We start from the raw sequence: 18,831 nt of genomic DNA, 5'->3' as shown, positions 1-18,831 counted from the left end.
AAAGGATGAATTTGGGAATTAATTAAAGTTTTATAGATATTATTTGTCTGCAATAAATGAGATGTGGTTCTTGATCTCAGAAACACAAAACAAACAAATGTTGCCCAGAAGAAAAGGAACCTCTTGTCCTTTGCTACCCAAACTTGCAAGTGATGGCAGGCACATCATTTAAACCAAATATTTCACCAGGCAACATTAAGCAATCTCTGGTTCTCCACTTGACTTAGCAGAAACCTGAAGTCAGAAGTGCAGAAAATTTGAACTACAAACGAGGTCAAGATGCTGATGCTCTGAACATAGATATAGATATATATAGAGATGTTAAAGATTAGATATAGATATAGATATTAGATATAGATATCCCGGAGGAGGGACACTGGTTAGACAGAAATTAAGAGTCTAGCTTTAAAACTACAAGATAAAACCAGCAATTTCTTCCCTTAATACATTTTCATCCTGTCCTCTTCCAGCTTTGTTTATCACACCTAGGCCTTTCCTTTGCTTCTATTAGACTGACTTTCTCCTTTCTTCATTCTTGTCAATCTAGTATGTGTCTCAGTTCAGCTACAAATTAACTCACAGAGATAAAATAACCTCATCTCAATTAAGGAGAGTACAAATTACTAGTATTTACTACTGGGGGGAATAAGCATTATTAGAAAATCAACAATTTTGGTTTTGAAGTAGGATCTCTGATAGCACTTTCATAGAAAAATCTCACAAAACCAAAGCTATAATGCAGATTTAAGTGTCTGAGTTCCACTGTGAAGCTAACAGTCTTCTGATCATACCCACAAAATTATTAGTTCAAAGGAGAGATTGAAAAAATGTTTTGTCATAACAATATCCTTTTAAGGTTTATTTTTATTTGTGTTTCAGAATACATTTTCAGGTCTAATGCTTTCTGCTTGAAAATTGAAAACTGAAACAAGATTCAAATATCAGACAAAAACTAAGGACTACAACTTTAACGAACCAAAGCTAAAAAAAGGAACACAATACCACTGAAAACACACAGTTGGTCACTGATCCCTCCTGTTTCCTCTTCCCACAAAATATATAAGAAAACTAGAAAACAATATGTTTTCAGTCACATTATTCAAATATTTAAATAACATAGTTCAGGATTTAAGGATAAAAATATTTATAGAAATATATCAGAAAGGTACTGGAAAAAATGTGCAATTGGGAAGTGTGATAGGTCATCTTACATATAAATGTAGAGAACAAATGCTTTAAAAATTCCAAGTGAGAGGAGAAATTCAAATAGGGAAGTAAAAGCAAATCTGTTTAACTCATACTTAAAGACTTAATGCAATGTAGCACTGAACATAAATCAACCTAAATCAATCTAAATTTTCAAAGAGAACCTAAACTCTTAAAAAAACATGTGTTAGCACAACTGAAATCAGATACTCAGGCTGGGAGGTACAGTTTGTGTAGCACAAGTTACCATTGAACAAGGAAGGTAACACTTCTGTTTTAAGTAGGAAAAATCCTCTCCCTACTGAAGATAACCCCAACCCCCAAAACACCAGATGGAATTAGAAATTAAAAAAAAAGAAAAAGCCCCAAATGTTCCTGTAAACTAGTTTGGTGGAATGGGTCAGGATTTTATTCCTTGCACACACTCAAGTAGTCTTTGGCAAACTGTGTAAGAAAATACCCTCTGTTACCACTAACTTAAAATTTCCAACAGAAAAGCAAGTCTTAAATACTTGAGAGACTATTTTCTGTCTCATTTTTGTATCCTGTCAAAGATAGCAAGTTTCTACTCCAACATAGCATAATATAGGTAAATGTGCTGCAATAAAGACTAAAGCTGATAAAAACCACCAAACTTACTTCCATCCTCAATAGTTTTATCACAGAAAAACATGTGAAAACATTACATGTACTAAAACAAAAGTTTCAATCTTCACTGCATTTCAGATTAAAGAAATTTTTTTCAGAGGGAAGATGTTAAACAGTTCAAATCTCAGTCTTAGACTGCAGAAAAAGCAGTTTGTTTGAAATTACTTTGAAATTACTTTTCAAACAAATTAGTGAATGAAAAAGAACTATTAAAAACCCTACCAGTTTGGAGGAAAAGAAAGAAAAAAGCCATCTCAAGAATAGCATGAGAAGCAGTACTACAATCAGAGTCCCGTCAGAAAATTGGAGGAACTAAGCAATTAATATAGATGATTTTTAGGAGATGCCCAAGTTTTTAGTAACTTTAACATATTACAGGGGATGTTTCTCAAATAGCTTTTGACTAAGTCATATAGTAAAGACACTTTCTGTTAACATTAAAAAAAAAAAAAACAAACCAGAAAGCAAACTATACTTCCACTCAGTAAATCAGTACTAGAAACTGAAATACAATAACCTATGAAATAACTTGTAACGCTTACAGAATTTCAACTGATGTGGTTTGAGGGGTGGAGAAGGGAAAGATTGTTTCAATACCTTGTCTTCCCTCATCATTGGTAAACAAACCAGCATCACTGCTGCTCAGACTGCTGGATTCACTGTAATAAGAGAAAGAGAGAAACAGATCAAAAGAACAATTGATCTTTCAGTTGTAAAATTTTAAGGAGACAAGGCTGTGCTCAGATTGAACTTAAGCCCAACAGAGATCAGAGAGAAAATGGGATGATTTTTTTTAATCAAACTGCAAATATCCCAGTTCCATTAACTACAAAGCGTATTATTTTTGGCACATAAAACCATAGGAATCTAATGGTACCCTGACAGTAAGCCAGATGTGACTGCAACGAGGTGCTGACACAATTGATGCATTTTATTATCTCCTTCCATCAAATGCTCACTGCTCCCTTCTTATACTGTGCAATTCAGCTTGATCCTGGAACACCACTGCTCAATAAAATAGGAAAAGTCTCAATCAAAAGCAGCCTAAGCCTTCCTTCAGCACATGAAATATAAGAGTCTGAAAATCAAATTACCTTTCTGAACATCATTTGCAAATATTCTGGAAAAGATACTGCTTAAGATTTCATGACGCTCCACTCAGGGAGAACAGAAAAAGTTTCTAACAAAGGTAACCAATTAAATCAAAACAAAGGTCACCCTGAAGAAAGTGAGTATGATTCAGGATCATCAACAACAACAAAAAATACAAGGCACAGTTTACTTTGCTATGACTTCCAGCATGGCCTTAAAATTAGAATGTGTGTATACAACATGCACACACATCTCTAAATGAAAAGACATGAGCAGGTATCTACTTTTTTTGCTGTATGAACCTTGTTATATACAATAACCCATGTGTCCCTAAACAGTAAATCAGACTGGTCTTTTAATAACACAGTAACACAGATAGCACTTTGTTGAGTTTCACATGAAAGGACTTTTCTGTAAACCCTTTATTTCACTTTTTATCAAGAGAGTAGCTATGTTATGGAGGTAATATTCTCATCAAAATTTTTATCCCATTTTACTTAGTTTGAGATGTAGAACAACTTGGAAAAAAAAAAAAACTCAAACACTTCAGCACAAAAATTCAAGTACATTTTATAAATACTACAGCTACTCTTGATGTGCCCATACAAGTCACTCACAAGAACTTTGTCTGTTTACCTTGTATACTCATTCATATTACAATTTGCATGCTCTCCTATACTTGAAATCAACTATTTCCAATTATTTTAATTTTTTTAATACTAAATTATTTTTATCTTTACATCAAATAACTAGTACACTTGAGGAAATTATTTCCTTTTAAATTCTAATTTCTTACAAAAGCAAGTCTCAGGTTTTTTAATATATTAATTATTCATATGAATATATGAACTATATAAAATGAATCTAATTCATATTTAATTATAAGCATATATATTTGGTTTTAGTATCTTCCTTTGGGAGGCATCCCAACAAGATTTGAAACACAATATGGTAGCAGGTGACACAAAGCAGTGTTTGGGTTTTTTAAAGCATATATATAGAGAGAGAGAGAGACATAGCTCTGTGTTTGAAGATTAAGTTGCCTTAATCTTTGCTCTATCTTATGTATCTTAGGCTTATCCAAATTCTTGATGCATAAGCAACACTCGCACTATATCTTATACATAATAGAATCAGAACAGACTTAAGCACTTGCACAATTGCCCTAAGCAGAAGTAAAGCGATATGCATGCAAGGAGAATGGAACCATTTTTTGTGAGGAACACCAAGACTTGAACTTTCTAATATTGCAAGTCCTAGTAATTGCCTTTTAGCAAACATCACATCCTCACTTTATTTATAACACAGATGGCTTTACTGTCCCTAGATTTCATTGTGCATAATTTTACATCATCCATTTAAAAGGAAACAACATCCCTTCTTCATAAATTCTTCTTGTGCACTTATTGTTTAATTGCATGTTTTAAAATAAAGTCAGAAAATCCTTTCAACCATGATATTTCAGCCAATTTCCCAACCAAAATTTCCAATTTTGAGAACAGCCTCCATCCCTTTTTTAAGTAAGATATTTAAATTGTGAAAAAATTCTCACTGAAGGACTGGTCAGCACATAAAAACATAACCACTTGAATTTTTGAAAAAATTCTAAAAAAATGTAAGAATTCAAACTAACACTGGCTTGTCCATGGCAGCCACAGTGTTCACTCTCCTCAGACCACAGTCACATTGGGCAGGGATTACAGCTGAGATAATTGCTAGATGGCAGTCATTTCACTGAATAATTTCAAAACCTCTGGAATTAATACATTAATAGATAAGTACATGAAACTGCTATGATGGAATATATTTCCAGTTTTAATATAATTTTGCAGAGTATACTGCTTATTCCTTTGCTTTATAATGAGAATTCCACTCCAAGTAAGACTTCAATGAAAACAGAAAAACCCACAGACTCCTTTTAGTCCTATAAAATAGTGTGTTCAAGCAAAAATTTGGAAGAACAGCTGAGCTATCCAAAAAGCTTTCACATCCTTATTTCTGTATTTCTGGAAATAAAGAAGAAATACTTGTAATTTGGAGTTCCTATGACTAACGAGCTGCCTGGTGCCTTGGTTTTAGATGAGACATGGGAGCTTTGTGCTGTCCTCAGGACCGGACCAGCTCCTGTTTTCCCCCTAGCCACAGTGGGTGGTGCCTCCGAGCTTCACTGCTGCTTCTCTTTCAAAACAGGCAATTGAGATTTCACCTCTCTTTAGTCACTTCAAACACAAACAAGTGCCAAAGCCTGTGGGAATTAAATAGCACCCAGAACATCACACACTGCTGAATTTGGCTGAAACTGACCAAAAGCTGTACACTGAGGATAAGGATGGATAAGCTCTGATCACAAAAATCTGATTTCCAGTGCTTAAAACATTCCTCCCAGGAATTCATCTTTGGGATCATTTAGATGCTGACATTTCAAGAGTTTGAAAACTCCTCTTCCAACTTCAGAATCATGCACTTAAAATCTGGTTTTTGGTGTTTGGTGTTTGAACACACACATACAGAGATAAAAGACTGCCAAAGAAGTGCCATTTAACATTTTTAATGCGCACTTCCAAAATGAGTTATTTTCTAATAATGTCATGTATACACTGAAAACTTTTGACTGGTTTTAGAGCCAACCAATTTAACTCCCATTAAAAATTATCAGCTTTGTTTTGTTTCTAAAAAACAAACTTCTAAAAAATTTGTCCAACTTTTAAGAATTACTGAACTATTGTACTGAATACTACTGCACACATTACTGCATACAAAATAAAAGCAACTTTGTATACTTTTTATTCTTCCTCTTCCAGCAAGCGCTGCTGAAGTGCAAGTGTTATCCAAGATGCTTTATTAGCGCTCTTTGTATCTCGTACAATCCCATCTTACCTTTTAAAATCTAAGCTTTCACTTTCAGAACAGACTTATCTTAAGAATTTGTTGGTTCTTTCAAATTCTTCTAGCTAAATGATCTCTAATAAAGGCACCACTGCATCTAAGTAAGGTTAGATTAAAACAAGTTAAAATTATGCACATATGAAATATTCTGATACTGTATCACCTGAGAGCTTTAGATAGGCAGACTTCTAGCCACAATATGAAATGCAAGTTTTCTAATTCAGTTATTTCAAAGCTTTCTGGTACAGCTGACCATTAAAAGAAATTCAGTAGAATGACAGACCATCTCAACTGTGTGCATAAGCAGAAAACCCTATGAAGATGAGAACGGTTTTAAAGACTATTTACTGGGGCCATATAGAAGCATTTGGAATATGACTTGAACAAAAGTAGCATTTAGGGTAACAAAACATCAACTATTTTGAAGAGGAAGATCAACTTTTAAAACAATAACATTTCTTTTGAGAAAGAAGATTCAGACTGACCTGATTAGTTTGGTTCTTGGAGTCTAAAAGAGAATATCCTTACTGAACACTCTTCTCTCCATCCAAAAATTAGCTATAGAACTTTTTAGTTGAAGAACTGTTACCCTTGTAGCATAACAGAAAGTCTTTCATAAATGAGAAATGCGACAAGACTATGGACATATGAAAAGCTATGCAGTGGTTCCTCGTGTGAGGGAAATTTTTAAACATCTGTCCCAGACATGGAGGAACAGACTCCAAATATTGTCAAAGAAAAGACAAGTTTTCTAAAGACTTCCTAACAGCACAGACTCCAACTTGTATGTCAAAGGGAGATGTCTACACTGGCTACCCTGAAGGATGAGTTCTGCTCTAGTAATTAACATATAAGGAAAAATGTTTAAGGTTTGGGATTTATTCAGCTCTTCCAGTTGCTTCTTGTTCACAGGTGAGAGACAGAGCTAGAACATAACAGAAAGACTTAGGACTTTTCTGACCATAACTGGAGTTAGTCACTTACCAATGCTGCTGTTATTACAGTAACCAATCTGACTGCTCTGGTCAAAACCACACTCTGCAGCTCAATTCTATCTGTCCAGTAAGGAAAAGGCTTAACAGTTTATAGATAAATTCCTACAAAGAAATCAGGGACACCAGTGCCGTCAAGGAACTGATCAAAATAATATCTTTGAAGACGTGTCTGTCTTGCTGACACTTCTGCATTCAGAACCTGGCACATGGAATAAACAAAACCAGCCTTACTAGGCCCTGCAGTTAACATCCCCTGTTTACAGTGGAAAAATGACTTACACCTTACTGTGTTGTCAAAATAGTACTTTGGAAACAATTACCACTGTAGTATGACTGTTGTCTGGAATGGATGGATGAGGTGTACTGCCAAAGGGTCATCATTCCTCCATTTTTCTAATGGTAAGCTCAGGTGTTTCTGAACTGTAAATTGGTTTTTGCATTTCGTAAATGATGTATATCCTTGGCAACCTCCAGACTTTTTATGCACATGACACACCAGAACATACTGTCTAAATGGTGACTCTAAACACTGACAACCCTTCTGACAAATAGAGATAATGATCAAAGCACCAATGTCTAGAAATTGGAAAAACACTAAATTCTTATCTGACAACTGTTACCAGCTGAAATATCCAGAAAAACCTGTGTCATTGATATGTCATTGTCACTCTTGATCTTGAAACAATTAGAATGTATTATTTCACTAAACTGTTTTCTCGGTTATTCCTCTGCTACATCACTATTTTATGCAGAATTCCTTAACCTGATCAACTAATACATAAAAAATAGTAGATGTAAAAAAAATAAGAGTAACTTGTTAAAACAGATACTATTGATGCTAGAATTTAAACTCTGGAATCAACAAAAAATCTAAAGATTCTCAATACAAGGAACAGTAATAAACGCAAACAAATATTATCCAAAGTTTCTGTAAAAAGAAAAAGGAAGAATAACCTGTCACTCATGTTCTCATCTGAGCCTTTTTGCTCCTCATATTCCATTTTGTCCTTATTTGCTTGATTCACTTCTTCATTTTCTATAACTACGCCTTCATCCAAGATTTCCGGACCTTGTCGAGCTGCAGATACTTTTCTTTTTTTCACTTTGCTCTTGGAAAACTCCTGGTGCTGGTATGATTTATTGTTATTGTCCATTTCTTGATCTCTGCTGTTATCCTGCTGTTGAGTTATTGTCAGTGCATTAGAGACTTCTGATGGCAGATCTATCGCCATGCGTTTTACCTTTCTCCTCCTGCGCAAAGTTCTGTTTCCCAAACTGTCCACAGCCAAATCTGGTTCATGCCACAGAGGCCTTTTGCCTCTAATGTTATTTAAGTTTGAGGAGGGCCTACGTTTAGCAACCAACAGCTGGTCATCAGAATCACTGTGGTCTTTCTTGGTAGCATGATTCTCCCTGTAGTCTTTGTTTGATTCCTCCAAACTGGAATCGGAGCCTTCACTCAGGCAGTGACCAGTCTCCCAGGGGTGATGGGTGGTAAATGAACGTCTTTTCCGTCCTCTCCTTTTCCTTGCTTGTCTCTTTAGAAGACAAGACACGCTTCGAGAATGATCTCCAGTATCAGCAAAACCTCCTCTGGCTTGCTCTGAACTTTCTTCCAGTGCTGAGACCAGATCATGAACCAGCTCCTCCATAGTCCTACTGAAATGCCTATAGATTTCAAAGGAAAAAAACCACACAAGAAAACAACAAATTAATTAAAAGTGCTAAACATAAACTAGAACAACTTCATAGGGCAAAATAATTTTAGACACTTTAGGCAAAGTAGAATAATCTTTATAGGATGGCCATTGATCTTTCTGCCAAGAGACAAAACCTTGCCAACCAGTCCTACAAAATTTGAAGCACACCAGCATAAGTTCCTTTTAAAAGGTATATTCCCAAACTTCTGTCTTGGAAAGAAAAGGCAGCCAGAGGCTTCCCCCATTGGTTTGTGGCCTCGCTGTAATTGTTTGGTTTTAACTAATTTCATCACACTTATATGACTGTTAGGGATTCCACATGGCAAAAGCATCAACAGCGAGCATTCACTCTAACTGCAGGTAAGGAACACATTTTAAATTTAAGAATGGGAAATGAAATACATAATATTCTCCTTGATGTATAATAACAACTTCTGCTTAAGACTTTCATTATGATAAAATATTTTTAAGGATGATTATCTCTTAATGTTGCCTAAATGCTAAAATGAAGTTAAGACAGCAATTCTTGGATAATATGACTTTTTTCCTACTAGCAAATAAGTCTGTCTTTCCAAATGGCTGACATCTGTCTGAGTTTTAAAAAATAGCGATTCAATGAAGTTATATTGGGTTGAGAGAATACCCAACTACAGGTAATTCTAAAGTATTGAATGTAAAGTTTCCTACCACATGTCGGCACTTGCATCCATAGAATCCCATCTTGCATAAGGAAAAAAATTCCTAAAGACACAGTGTCAAATTAAGGCCTTAATGTTTTGCTTCTTCCTCTTCAAATTTTACTAGCATTTAGCATGTCTTTAACTCAGTATGCTTCAGTAACTTCACCCATGCATTACATGAATGTAATTACAAAAACATTAAATGATTGCTGCTGAACTCTAATCCTTCTCTGAAGGCTGAGAACTTTCTCCATATACACAGCAATCAGACTCTCATATCAAAACATCAGAAGGCCCCTTTCCTTGAGGTAAAGCAAAGAATAATTTTCATGCTTTCATGAACTACATTGCACAAAATGATACATACAGAAGACATTGTACATTCAGTAAATTATGCAGAGGACATTTACAAGCAAGACTCTTCACTTTGTTTTACAATATAAATGGCTGGAGGAACCTATAATAACAAGTTTTCTACACATACTCAGTGGTGCTGTGGAGAAAACCTAGACAGATCATAGACAGCTTCCCTTTGCCACTTAGCACAAACTCCAACATCAAAGGTACTAATGGTGATGGCTGAATGGGCAGTCTTAAATATTAATGGAGGAAATGAAGAACATGTTTAAGAAGAAATCCAAATGCTCATGAAATATCTTATCTAAAGAAATTATATATTCTCCTTTTAAACCATTCCCAGAAATACTTACTTTAAACATTTCAATTGCAGGAACAATAAGAGCACAGAAAGTGGTAGAAATACAAGTTTATTTTGAATTCTCAAAACTGCTGTGTCACTTCCATTATTTCTAATACCTCTTTTCCTGTCCTCATGTAACCTCTAGTCATATTACTCCCTCTTAATCTTTTCGTTGGCTCTTGGTACAGCAGAATTATATTGTCTTGTAAATGATGAGACAGCTCTGGAAAAGTGTGACACTTTCTCCTTAATCCATTTGGTTCCCAAGATGCTTAAACAGAGGCACTACCCCAAGTTTCCTCATGGCTGTGGCTGCAGTGGGAGGGACCCCACCCCTTCAGCCCTCCTGTTATATCCCCATGAGGACAGGCAATCCCCAGAGGTGCACGTATCAGAAGTGACATGCCCTAGAGATGAAAGGAGCTTCTCAGCACTCATTTTACAGAAGCCGTAACACCTCAACAGACAAATGGCAGCACATTTGCGTTAATTTGAGACACCAATTCCCTCAAACACCTGCCCAGCCCCTCCTGCCACACACTTTTGCATCAATGGCAAACTGATAGAAGTGGAGGTGCACTAAAACATGAACTTGTAGGCTTAAACCCAGATTTAGCTCTCCAAACGAACATATTCTGCTAACCTGCCAGAATATGAACTAGCTTATATAAATCTCTTGCAGCCCATTATCTTAGTGATCTTGCAGCACAAAGCAAAAGGGAAAGAGAAGACAGGGACATTAATGCCTTGCCCCATAATTTATGATTAATTCCTTCAATTCAGTATCCCTAATCTGTATGGATAACTATGTCACTAAAATCAATGTAGCTCCTAGAGTGGACATACCAATTTACTCCAGATAATGGCACTAGTAGGGTGGTAAAATTGCCTTAGTTCCAAAATACTTCAAGATCAAATACAATATATCCAGTTCTGAGTTTTATACCTGAATTAAATTTGCCCTGAATTCCTCCCAAAATACTGCAATATAGATGGTTTCAGATCAAAAGACGAAACTCACGAAAAGTGAATATCCTCAACTGTTTTGAAGTAAAGGAATAACAACATTCTTAAATGACTCTGAGCAGTAAAGGGACTTAACTTCCAGCAAACTATGACTTTGAATATTATGCATTCCTGCAATTAATCTTTTCTACTGAATATCAAGTCTCTTCATTGAAACTCCTAAATTAAGATTTGTACAGAGCAGTGACCTTATTTGCCCTAAAAACTGCAGCCATGGTCCAGTGTATAATATAAATGTATCATAACTGCATCACCTCCTACACAGATCAGACAAATTAATATTTTAATTATTTCAACATGCTTCCTTAGGATGATTACAATAATTACTTGATCAATTTGGGACAATGCAAGCTTCTTTGCAATACATTGAGAATGCAAATACAAACCACTTCAACTTTCTATTCACATTCCACTTTCAATATGCCAGTGGTCCACATTAAAACTCCTTCTCCTGAAAACGCAAAAAAATCTCTTTTGCTTAATTTTATTGCTGCGCTCATTTCTCCTGCTATAATTGAAGGAAAAAAAAAAACCAACGATAGCAGCAGCCAGATAGATTTCAGATTAACTGTTCTATCTCCAAAAATTCAGGAGCACATTTCTATCATAGCATTATTTATCAGACAAACTCAGTTTTGAAACCAGCTGTCAAGCCTATGAAGCAATTTTAATCATTGCTGCAGATGGGACTGCAAGAAAAATATTTGCATTTGAAACAAGTTGAAAAATAACTACAAAAATATTGAGGACATTACCAGTGAGTATCAGCAGTGTTCAGTAACATAAGAAATTTCAAAGGTTGTAACAATGAATGTAGAACAACATATTGAGGTACATAAAATATTAAGATGAGCCACAGTTTAGCACGACTCACAGAAGGCTATAAAAATGCTGTTACAGCAACAGCCCACAGCTAGCAATAAACTGTAATGTCCTCACTAGGAGAGGATCCTACTTTACTACAAGAAAATCTAGTTTGCCTACACTGACCTTTACATTTATCTGAAGCAATTTTAATGTAGTTCACCAAAGGCTGACCCATTTCCTCTCTAACCCTTACCAGAACAGACCATGTAAGTCCTGTTTGCAGGGAACAGCATGACTGCTTTCACCTCCTCCAAAACAGATCACACAGCTTCTGTTCAGTATAAATACTCAAACTGCAAATCATAAAGGAAATAATGGGCACTCACTTCTTCAGTGAAAATTAAGAATCATTTGTGTTCACCTCACACCTAAAGCACGTAACAATGGAGAGATCTGATTGCTTACATAATATTTAACAAACACACACTGATGGAAAAGTTAATTTAGTTGCACAACTCTTAAGAGGCATTACATCTTGCCAAACCCACAGATGAATTTACATTTACTTTCTAGTTCTATACCTTTTCCTGTTAAACAGGACTGGGGCTTCTTGCGGCTAAATTCATGCTGCATCTGTGCTTCATCAATTCCAAAAAGAACCATGAGTTTTGCTTCCTTCATAAACCACCTTGGTCACAAGCTAAAAGCACAAGAGAAATCAATAATAGTTCCTTCAACCTCGGGATTAAAAAAACTGACTTCCAATAATCTTTTCCCATACAGATTCTCTGATGTCTCAGCTGTACCCGCGGAGTACCTTTATCTTCAGTAGGTACTAATTTGAATCCCATTTCTCCACCTCAGAAGTTATTTTCACAAAGTCCTAGAAGCACTGATTTTGAGAGCTCTGCTTTATTAATGAGCGTGACTGAAATTTGTATTGAAGAGGTGCAAGTATTTGGGAGAGAGCAGCACATAATAAATATCACTGCTTTACTTGAAGAATTTACAGATTCCAAAAAGAGAACTATCATGGTTCTTGGGACACACAAAGGGGGAAGCAAAACAAAGCAACACAATTAAGTAAAATTTATTAAAAAGCTGGCAAGAGACTATGGTAGATTATGCAATCACTGATAAACCTCTGTTACACACAAGTTTATGTTTCCCTTCTTCCTAGGCAACAAGATGAGGAAATGGCCTCAAGCTGCACCAGGGAAAGTTTAGGAAAATTTTATATTAGGAAAAAGTTCTTCATTACAAAGAAAAAAATTAGGAAAGAATGGTCAGGTATTGAACCAAACTGCTCAGAGAAGTGGTGCAAGCACTGGTGAAAGTGGTCAAACACCGTGTGGATGTGGCACCTGGAGACAGGGTTTAGTGGTGAATGTGGCTGCAGTAACAGACTCTGCCTCAGAGGTCTTTCCAAACTTAATGATTCTATGAACAGAAACTGAAGCTGTGCCTAGACTATTTAAACTCCCTGTCATTAAAAAGCCATCACTAAGAGGAGGACAAAGCATCCAGTTCCACATCCACACATCCTAGTTATATCCTTTGGCACTATCTGCTGGACACCAGGTGTGTAAAGCCATCTTTTCCATCCTATATCAACCAGCACTGCAGGGCATAAGAGCTACCTGAATTTACTTGCCACACCTGGTGCAGAAAACAGAGCTGGAAAAGTTGGGAGGGTGTGTTTCAAATGTTCCTGGTTGTTAGAAAGGGTTAAGTTAATAATAACTAGAGTTTGTGAAGACAAACTGAGAAATAAGAAGAGGAGGGATTGAGAGGAAAGCTGATGTCTTTACAAACAATTTTATGGGTGAAGGTGTGGGTGTTAACATCTTTGACAAGGGGCTTAATAGCTCTACTAACTGTGGGCAGCAGGTTCCTTGCAGAGCCCAGACAGCTTGGCTCCTGAACCAGACAAGTGGGGTCTGCACAAGCCTGAGTTTCTGAACTTTGAGGTAAAATAGTAGTTTCAAGGGGGATTATGTGGTTGGCAGCTCGGGAAGGCTGTACCTTCCTAGTGCCTCAAACAATGGGGAAAGGAAGGGGGCAAGGGAGTTAAGGATAAAAGGTTGCACCCTCCAACAGGGTTGGAGGTTTTCCTCCAGAAAACGCCAGGGATGTGTGCCCCGGTGGACACATTTTTTTCCTCTCCCTTTATTCGAATGAAGTTGCAGGACTCCTCTGTCTCCTTTGTGGACATAAGCCTCTGGCATTTGTGGATTTTCCTGACGCAAGGAAGAACCTCCTTACTGTGCAGGGCAGCAAGCACTGGAACAGGCTGACCAGAAAGAGTGTGGAGTCTCCCTCACCGGGGATATTGAAGAACCATCTGGACACAATCCTGTGCCCCATGCTCTGGATGACCCAGCTTGAGCAGGGAGGTTGGACCAGATGACCACTTCTGTAATTCTCTCCTATACAATCAATACAAAGTATTTCAGGAATGATGGAATTTTATCACCTATTATACTGCTGATCCCCCTAAAAATTAAGACCAGGCAAACTTGCAGTAATTACATCTGACTCTTCTGAAACTGCTGCTTATCTCAGAAGGCACAACAATAAATACTATCAGTCTACCCATATTAAACAGTGAAAAAGTGTTCAGTACAGAGCAATAGCATACAGTCAGAAAGATGCTGACATGAACTACATTTAACAAGGCTCTAACACAAATGAATTGGTCAGCCAGAAATGAGATTTGGAGCAATTTATCATGAGAGGGAGCAATTCTTGCAATCCCATTGCTGCCATTTACTGATATGCTTGCCCTTTTCAGAAGTATGACTTCATTAATTAATTGCCAAGGTGCCAAACCACATGACCTGTCAAATCATGGCAATACGCTAAAGCACCACAGTCATTATCAAAAGAATCAGAGTGCCCAGCAAGTATCAAACTGCAAACTATTCTTAAATTGCTATGTGAACTCACAATTAAAAAAAACATTCTGCTTTGAAGGAGCTTTACCACCCAAAGTGAACAATTTTACTCTGTGGCTTTCTGAACCTACTCACCTCTTTAGGGTCTTAATGTTTTTAGAAAGCACAAGTTCTAAATTTTCTACATCAAGTATTAGACAATGTAAAAAGTATTTTCCTGCATCCCACTCAAACAGGCCTCCCTTAACAGGCAGCTTCTGAAATAATTTGTGTAGAAAAATAAGAGAGCAGCTCTGAGGAGTGGTCAGATTTTTAATGGACAAAATTTCAATATTTTCCTCTATATTGAATTCTTCTGAGCAGTGTACTAGGATAAGTAATATCATTACTGTATGATGACAATTACAGAAAAATATGCCAACACCTCATGCTGCTGAGGGCTAGTCTAGAAGCCTCTGGAACTAAATTACTTTATGTAGACACAAAATAATAAAATTTGAAGACAAATGACAGGGCAAATAAATAGTGAAGGCTTTGACAGAACACAGATATGTGTTTGGAATGTCTTGGGCAATGTTTCCACCGTATGCAGCATTAATACTCAAATAAAAATACTTGTGCCACTGGAGTATACCTCGTTCTCTGAACCATTCTGAATTACACCAACAGAAGTTGTTATATTTACACCAGGCAAATCTGGACACTTAGCAACACCAGAAAACTTGTTCTAGCAAATAATTAGCAGCTGGGCCAATAAAATCTCTCTTTGAAAGTTTTCTCACTTAGAAAAACATAGAAAAAATACCCACAGGGAAAAAAAATGGTGGTTTCAGCAAAAGTGGAGGAGAAATGAAGCACTAAACCTTTCCCTCCCTCCTTCCTCCCGATCCCCAGAAAAGAACAAAGAAAAAGATGAAAGGAAATCTATTTCAAGTCTATTTCAGCTGGGAAATCTACCAGCAGGTATCTGTACAGGTAACATAGCCTCTAAAAGATGTTATCAACCTTTGGAAAAAAAAACCCAAATAAAACGTCATCACAATCCTCCTTGCTTCCACTAATAAATGAAACAAGAGAGAAGCTACATACACCAGTTGATACCAAATATATCACAAGATACTAAAGATTTCAGGAAAAAAATGAAATGTTCCCAGCTGGTTGGTTGGAACATCTTGCTTCCATCAAGTCTCTCCACTACCAGTCTTTATATCTGCACAGCCCAACAGAACGGAGCTTTTCTGTTTAGTTACTCAGCCTTCCTTCTTTACAGTGCTACAATAAAAAAAAACCCCAAAAATATGGCTTTTGAGGTCACTATGCTAGCATAAGGAATTACATAAAACAGTAAATCTATGAACTTCTTTTGCAGGAGAACTACCCATACTTTCCCTGCTCGATGGCTATAGCAGCACTTGTTGATTCCCGGTTTGCAGCAGAAAAGCCTTAAAGGAGGAAACACACACCGTCCTGGATGCTCAGCTACACGCGCTGCGAGGGCTTCTGGCCTTAGGAGAGTCTACCACTACTGGAAAAGCACTAACAGACAGGAAAACCTAACTAAGCTTGGGACAAAAGTTTTGATTTATCTTTCTCCCACTGTCCCTTTTTCAACAAGGCGTGGAAGTTTCTTCCTGCAGCCCACTGCTCGCTCACAAACACGTCCAGCCGCTGCGACACGGCAGTGGCACTCCTCGGAGCCCCAGCGCCTCGTCCCCCGGGGGCCCGGGGCGGGCTCCATCACCCTCCCCCGGCGAGAGGGGCCGCAACGGGGAGGGGAGGCCCGGCCGGAGCGGGGCCACCCCTCGGCCCCTCGCCCCTACGGCCCGCCCGTGGCGCGGAGGCGGTGTCGGGACCCCGTCCGGCAGAGAGCGGCCCCGCGGCCGGGCAGGGGCGGCGGGCGCGTCTGTCCCCCCGGGCTTACCAGCTCTTCCTCGCCGCCTGAGCTCGGGTCGGGGTAGGTTCAGCGACCCGGAACATGAACCCGGCGCCTCCCCCGGCCGCTCCCCGAGGAGGCTGGCGCCGCTTCGCAGAGACTGGGCGAGGGGAGGCGGGCGGGAGCCGAGGGCGGGAGGGCTCGGGCCGGGCGGGGAGGGCGCGGGCGGCCGGCGCTGCTCCTCAGTCCCCCATGATGAGAGCCCGGAAGCAGCCGCGGCACTGGAGGAAGCCGGACGCGACCACCTCGCCTCTTCCCTTCCCTGGCCCGGCCGTTGCTCAGGGGCGCCGCGTGCCCTCCAGCACCCCCGCCTCGGGTTGGGTGCAGCCCGGCGGAGCGCCCGCCGCCCTCGGAGCCCTGCCCGTGCCGCGCTGCGGGGCCGCCGGGAGCAGCGACACCCCCGCGCTCGAGCGCACTGGGACGGTCCCGTTGCCATGGCGGCAGCGTCTTGCGGGCGGGAGGAGCGAGCCAGCATGGCCGCCCTGGCCCGGCTTCAGGAGAGGCTGGCGGGACTCCGGGAGGAGTATTTCCTTACGAACAGGTACTTGGGCCGTGCCGGTGGTGGGGCGGGATGCACCGCCTTATGCTGGGCTGGGGCGGACGGGCCCCGCTCTCCGCCGGCAACGCGATGGAGGCCGCCCCCCTGGAAACTGTCCAGTTCTGGGCTCCTCATTACGAGGGAGACACGGAGCTCCTGCAGAAGGTCCAGTGGAAGGCTATGAAGATTATTAAGGAACTGGAGCACCCCTCTTACGAGGAAAGGCTGAAGGAGCTGGGCCTGTTGAGCCTCGAAAAAAGACGAGTGAAAGAGAACCTCGTCCGTGTCTCTAAGTATTTGAAGGGAGAGTGTGACGACGATGGACCAGGCTCTTCTCGGCGGTGCCAAGCAATAGGACAAATGGCAATGGGCAGAAACTGGATGCACTGCAAGTTCAATCTAAATATGAGTAACAACTGTATTGTGCAGGTGACCAAGCACTGGGACAGGTTGACCACAGAGAATGTTGAGTCTTCCTCACTGGAAATACTGAAGAACGGTCTGGACACAATCCTGTGCCCTGTGCTCTGGGATGACCCTGTCTGAGCAGGGGGGTTGGCCAGATGACCCACTGTGGTCCCTCCCAGCCTGACGCCCTCTGTGATTATACGATTCTGTGAAACTATTTCGCTTTAAAATCCCTCCCGAGAGCACCAACCCATCGCCTTTTCCCCAATATTTCCACAGCGATCTGATGAGACCTGGCGCAGCGTCTTTAAGGGTCCCGTTTATACACAGAAAACACTGAGTGTCCCGGTCTTCCCCGCCCCACGATAGTTTTGAGGGAAAAGGAGCCTCTGTAAAATCCTGACACGCGCCGAGCCTCGCGAGTTCCTCCCTCTCCCTCCTCGGGAGCCCGACCTCCTTCCCCCGGTCCCGCCTCTGTCCCGCCCTAGAGGTGCTGCCCTTCCGTGAGCATCCCTCGACATGCGGACCCAGCACTGAGTCCCTGCTCTCTTGGCTCACATCTGTGACTGTGCCTGGATGTTTGTCCTCTTGCAAAGACACTACTTATTTTTTAATATTAAAAAAATATATATATTTTTAAAGTTAATTGAAAGAGATCAGATCAGATCAGATCTGTTACCCTTGTAGTCACCAACTGGGATGATTTGTGCCGAGTTTTCTGACTCCCAGAATGGTGGTGGCCAACTTTTCCCAGACCAGGTTTTTGGAAATTGAAAGTTGTAAGATTTAAATATTGCAGAGATTTGTCCCATAAATCCTTTTATTCAGCTGCACTGTTCATGTATCTGCAATGAAAAAGCTCAAACATAAAAAAACCACCAAACATGTTTAGCACAGTTGTGGTTTTTTTCCTTCACTAATTAATGAATCATTTATTTTTGAATCTAATTACAACATCATTAGCATGAATAACAAAGCTCCTGAACATCACTGAAAGTTACAGAGATCAAGTCCTGCCTGCATGTACAGTGTTGTGTTTTTCTGCTCTTTGCCTGAACTTTCACTCATACTCTAGTGGCTGTACGCACAGCAGTTCACTAAACAAATGTCAGTTGCAGGAGGCTATGCTTGTATTTCACATATTTCAGGTTAGAAAGAACAGTCTGAGCCAGACTTGGAAATCCATTGGAGGGCAGCATGCTTGTTGTTTGGGGATTTCTTTTTTGGCAGAGCTCTCCAAAAATGAATTGTTTCCCTTTTAAGAATGAGCTATGATCTGTTCGTTTCAGAAAATTCAGATTTGCAGCTGGGAATG

At 39.5% G+C, this 18,831-nt stretch overlaps 2 protein-coding genes across 2 annotated transcripts in view; one reads left to right on the top strand and one right to left on the bottom strand.

Annotated features, from left to right (window-relative positions):
- The window catches only part of GPATCH2 (G-patch domain containing 2), a 118,572-nt gene extending 101,794 nt beyond the window's left edge, over nt 1-16,778 (bottom strand). The window contains exons 1-3 of the mRNA XM_071425955.1: nt 16,559-16,778; nt 7,782-8,495; nt 2,452-2,513 (exon numbers count right to left, since the gene is read on the bottom strand). Of these exons, the coding sequence (XP_071282056.1) occupies nt 2,452-2,513; nt 7,782-8,495; nt 16,559-16,614 (832 nt within the window). The 5' untranslated portion in view covers nt 16,615-16,778. The remainder of the gene's footprint in view (nt 1-2,451; nt 2,514-7,781; nt 8,496-16,558) is intronic.
- Nucleotides 16,779-16,834: 56 nt separating this feature from the next.
- Nucleotides 16,835-18,831, top strand: part of SPATA17 (spermatogenesis associated 17) — an 89,555-nt gene continuing 87,558 nt past the window's right edge. The window contains exon 1 of the mRNA XM_071425964.1: nt 16,835-17,111. Coding sequence (XP_071282065.1) covers nt 17,005-17,111 — 107 coding nt within the window. The 5' untranslated portion in view covers nt 16,835-17,004. The remainder of the gene's footprint in view (nt 17,112-18,831) is intronic.

Source organism: Agelaius tricolor, unplaced genomic scaffold (genome assembly GCF_023055355.1).
Source record: "Agelaius tricolor isolate 1412-34295 unplaced genomic scaffold, bAgeTri1.0.p SCAF_1, whole genome shotgun sequence".
Lineage (NCBI taxonomy): Eukaryota > Metazoa > Chordata > Aves > Passeriformes > Icteridae > Agelaius > Agelaius tricolor.
Note: the sequence above shows the minus strand (reverse complement) of the source record. Positions and strands in the feature narration are given on the sequence as shown.